At 42.3% G+C, this 3,136-nt stretch overlaps 1 protein-coding gene across 3 annotated transcripts in view; it reads right to left on the bottom strand.

The window, feature by feature from the left end:
* The window catches only part of emid1 (EMI domain containing 1), a 328,184-nt gene extending 325,946 nt beyond the window's left edge, over positions 1-2,238 (bottom strand). For 2 of the 3 annotated variants that reach the window (XM_034170293.1, XM_034170296.1), the window contains exon 1: positions 1,797-2,238. In XM_034170293.1, coding sequence (XP_034026184.1) covers positions 1,797-1,972 — 176 coding nt within the window. In that variant the 5' untranslated portion in view covers positions 1,973-2,238. The remainder of the gene's footprint in view (positions 1-1,796) is intronic. The other variant, XM_034170294.1, reaches the window with a different exon arrangement.
* Positions 2,239-3,136: the final 898 nt, after the last annotated feature.

Here is a 3,136-nt window from a genome sequence, read left to right as displayed (position 1 = left end):
AACTTCAAAACTACTTCACAGATTCTCACCAAATTTGCAACACAGACGGATATTAGGGGCATGGAAGACTCCACTAAATTTGGGAGGTGATCCAGATTCAGATTCTAAATCAAGATTTCACTTCATATTCCACTTCATCGTGAAGCTGTATACCTGGTGATACAAAATGCAAAACATGCACTGTGCACAATTTCTCTAATCACAGCCACAGAAGCCTATAACTTCTTCTGGGTTTTCTGGGTGTCTAGATGGCTTTCCTCACTCTTCTTCCTTCTTGCAGACTCACTTTTTGAGAACTATCTATTCCACACAGATTTACCATAGAGTGTCATACTGTTTGTATTTCTTTATAACTGATGTAAATAAAGTCCAAGACATATTCAGTGACTTGGAAATGTTCATGTATCCATCCCCTGACTTGTCTGAAGAAAACTGGCAATAAAACTGATTATTTACAGGTGTTATACTAGTGGTCCATACCCATCATCTTGGCTTTTATATTTTTAATTAATTTATATCAAGTTGTAAAGATATGGTTTGAGTTTAAGGAAGATAGTTTTAGAAATTTTTATTTTGAGAAATCTAATTTACTTTTTGTATTTGAAAAAGCATAAACAAATTAACATGTGTGAAATACCAAGGGGCTGAATACTTTTGCAAGCCACTGTATACCCACTTACTCCAATGAAGGATCCTGGGGGCTGGAGCCTGTCCAGCAGTCAGAGGGCACAAGGTGGGATACACGCTGGACAGGATGCCAGTCTGTCTCAGGGCCACATATAGACAGACAAACTGATTCACACTCACATGTACATCTAAGTTCAATTTAGATTCACAACTGATTGCATGTCTTTTGGAGCTGTGATGAAGCTGGAGCACCCGGAGGGAACTTACGCAAACACATGGAGAACATGCAAATTCAACACAGAAAGGGTCAGTCAGGAAGAGATCCAAGGACCTTCTTGCTGTAAGGGAGGGAACAGTGCTAACCACTATTCACTGATAATAAAGTATTTTGTTGTCATGTACAATGCAAAATTCTATCCTAGGTCTTTTGGATCCTTTGAGTCTATGAAGCTTAAATATGAAAAAGTATCGGTATCAATATCGGCGATACGAGCTTGTATTTACTTGGTATCGGATCAATACCAAAATTCCCGGTATCGCCCACCTCTAGTTATCACACAGCCTGTATTTAGTAATACATTACAAAGCATGTAGTAGGCCATAAACTACTGGTTTGTGGGCCTCATCTGGCCTGTGAGCCACCAGTTTGGCACCACTGATCTGGCAGCGCTTTCATTAAGTAAATGACACGAGCAATAAGACAATTTCATCCAATGCATTGACCTTTACCCAAGTCCATTCAAGAGAAACTTAAATCACTCTGTTCACTGTGTGGAAAAACTCTCTAGGATCATTTCAGATCTGGGTTGATGAGGACAGCTCTGAGGATTAAGCTGGAGCTTTGTCTCGTGGAGCTTATACACATCCTTGGAAGACTGGATGCATAACTCTGAGGAGCTCCCTGACAGCTGAGAAGCAGCAGATGTTGGAGTGCTGCTCCTGCTGCAGGGATAAAGAGGACATGCAGCAGGAGCTATGAGGACCACACAGACTGAGGAGAAGGTTTGTGGGAGTCAGCACAGGGAAACGGAAAAGGACTGTCAGGAAGACAATAGGACTTGAAATGGATGGAGATGGGAGTAATTCTGTTGTGCCATAATGACAATAAACGCTTTAAAATACCCTGTGGAGGCGAAAAAAGTGCAGAAGGTGAATGGTGCTCGTCTTACCTTTTCTGATAGACTGAGGTGTGAGAGGCGGCCGTCTGCGTGCCGGCTGAGTAGGTTTTGTAAAGTCCAGTCTTCCAGGTCCCGTCCACAAAGGCGGTCAGCCACAGAACCAGTGCGGTCCACAGCAAAGTCTGTCTGCAAAGCGCGGACACGCACTCTGGTTGGCGCGGTCCCATTTCACTGGCATCAAAAGTGCAAAAGTTTTGCTGAAGTCGAACCGGTTCGAACGAGTCAGAGACCGCGGGGTCGGCTGTCGGCTAAGAGCGAGAAGACGCGCATCCCCGCCGACAAACAAACACGCGAGCCTGCCTGCGAGTGCTGGAGAAAGTGTTGAAGTGAAGTGGGGGTAAAACACGGACAGCACGGCTGTGAGGATGAGGTAAAGTGTCTGCGTCCGGACACAGAGGTGCGCTCGTGCCGCCGTCCAGCCTCCGCGAGCGCTCGCACCGGAGGCACCTTTATAGTCTGCGCTTTGAAGCGCACAGCATGCTGGGTGCTCCGCGTGTGCGCATCCACCGAACCCCCACTCAAAAACAAAGCAAAAAATAATAATATAATAATAATAATAATAATAATGACGTCAAACAGCATGGAAAAACGCAAAACATCCGAGTACATACTTCCCTGCAGTACTATTTTATTTATTTGTAAGTTTATATCTTGTGCATTAAAAACGCACTTTATGTGATGCATGTGCTGGATAAATTGTTTTTGGAATGACTCGTGTGTATGCAGAAAACCCAGATATTCTTTTTTCAAAAATGAAATAAAAAATTACTCAAACCATACAGAATTTATCAACTTTACCTAAATTCTGTGTCTTTTAGTGAAGTTTAGGGCTAGTGGTCAGTGATCACCTTAGTATTTCCTGTTTTTCTTGTTGTTTAATGCTGGCAAATTATACTGTATTTCTTGTCTTTCTGATGCCCGATTCTGTTTTTTCTCTCTGTTTAAGGTGTAGCTCCATAGAATTCAGTCACAGATAGTCCAAACTATACCTTTTTGGAATCTTTATGATCAGGCAAATTGTAATATAGAAATAATGGATTCAGAAAAGTTATACTGGACGAGGTGACTTGCCATCCATCAATTGTTATGTTCTCCACCCCCCTCCCAAATTAAGCAAACAAAGAGTCAAGTAAATTAGATCCATTTATTTTGTTGTGAACAGCATATGAATGCTTTTAAAACGTCAGTAGCGTGCTTGTCTACCTTCTTAGTGTTTATGGCATCCTTGGAGTTCAATATTTCCACCAGTTCCTCCTCTGTGAACTCAGCAAACCTCGCTGGCAGATGATTTTCTGCTGTTGTTGACATGTTTGTTGCCATTTTTTCAACCA

This window comes from Thalassophryne amazonica, chromosome 5 (assembly GCF_902500255.1).
Source record: "Thalassophryne amazonica chromosome 5, fThaAma1.1, whole genome shotgun sequence".
NCBI classification, from domain to species: domain Eukaryota; kingdom Metazoa; phylum Chordata; class Actinopteri; order Batrachoidiformes; family Batrachoididae; genus Thalassophryne; species Thalassophryne amazonica.
Note: the sequence above shows the minus strand (reverse complement) of the source record. Positions and strands in the feature narration are given on the sequence as shown.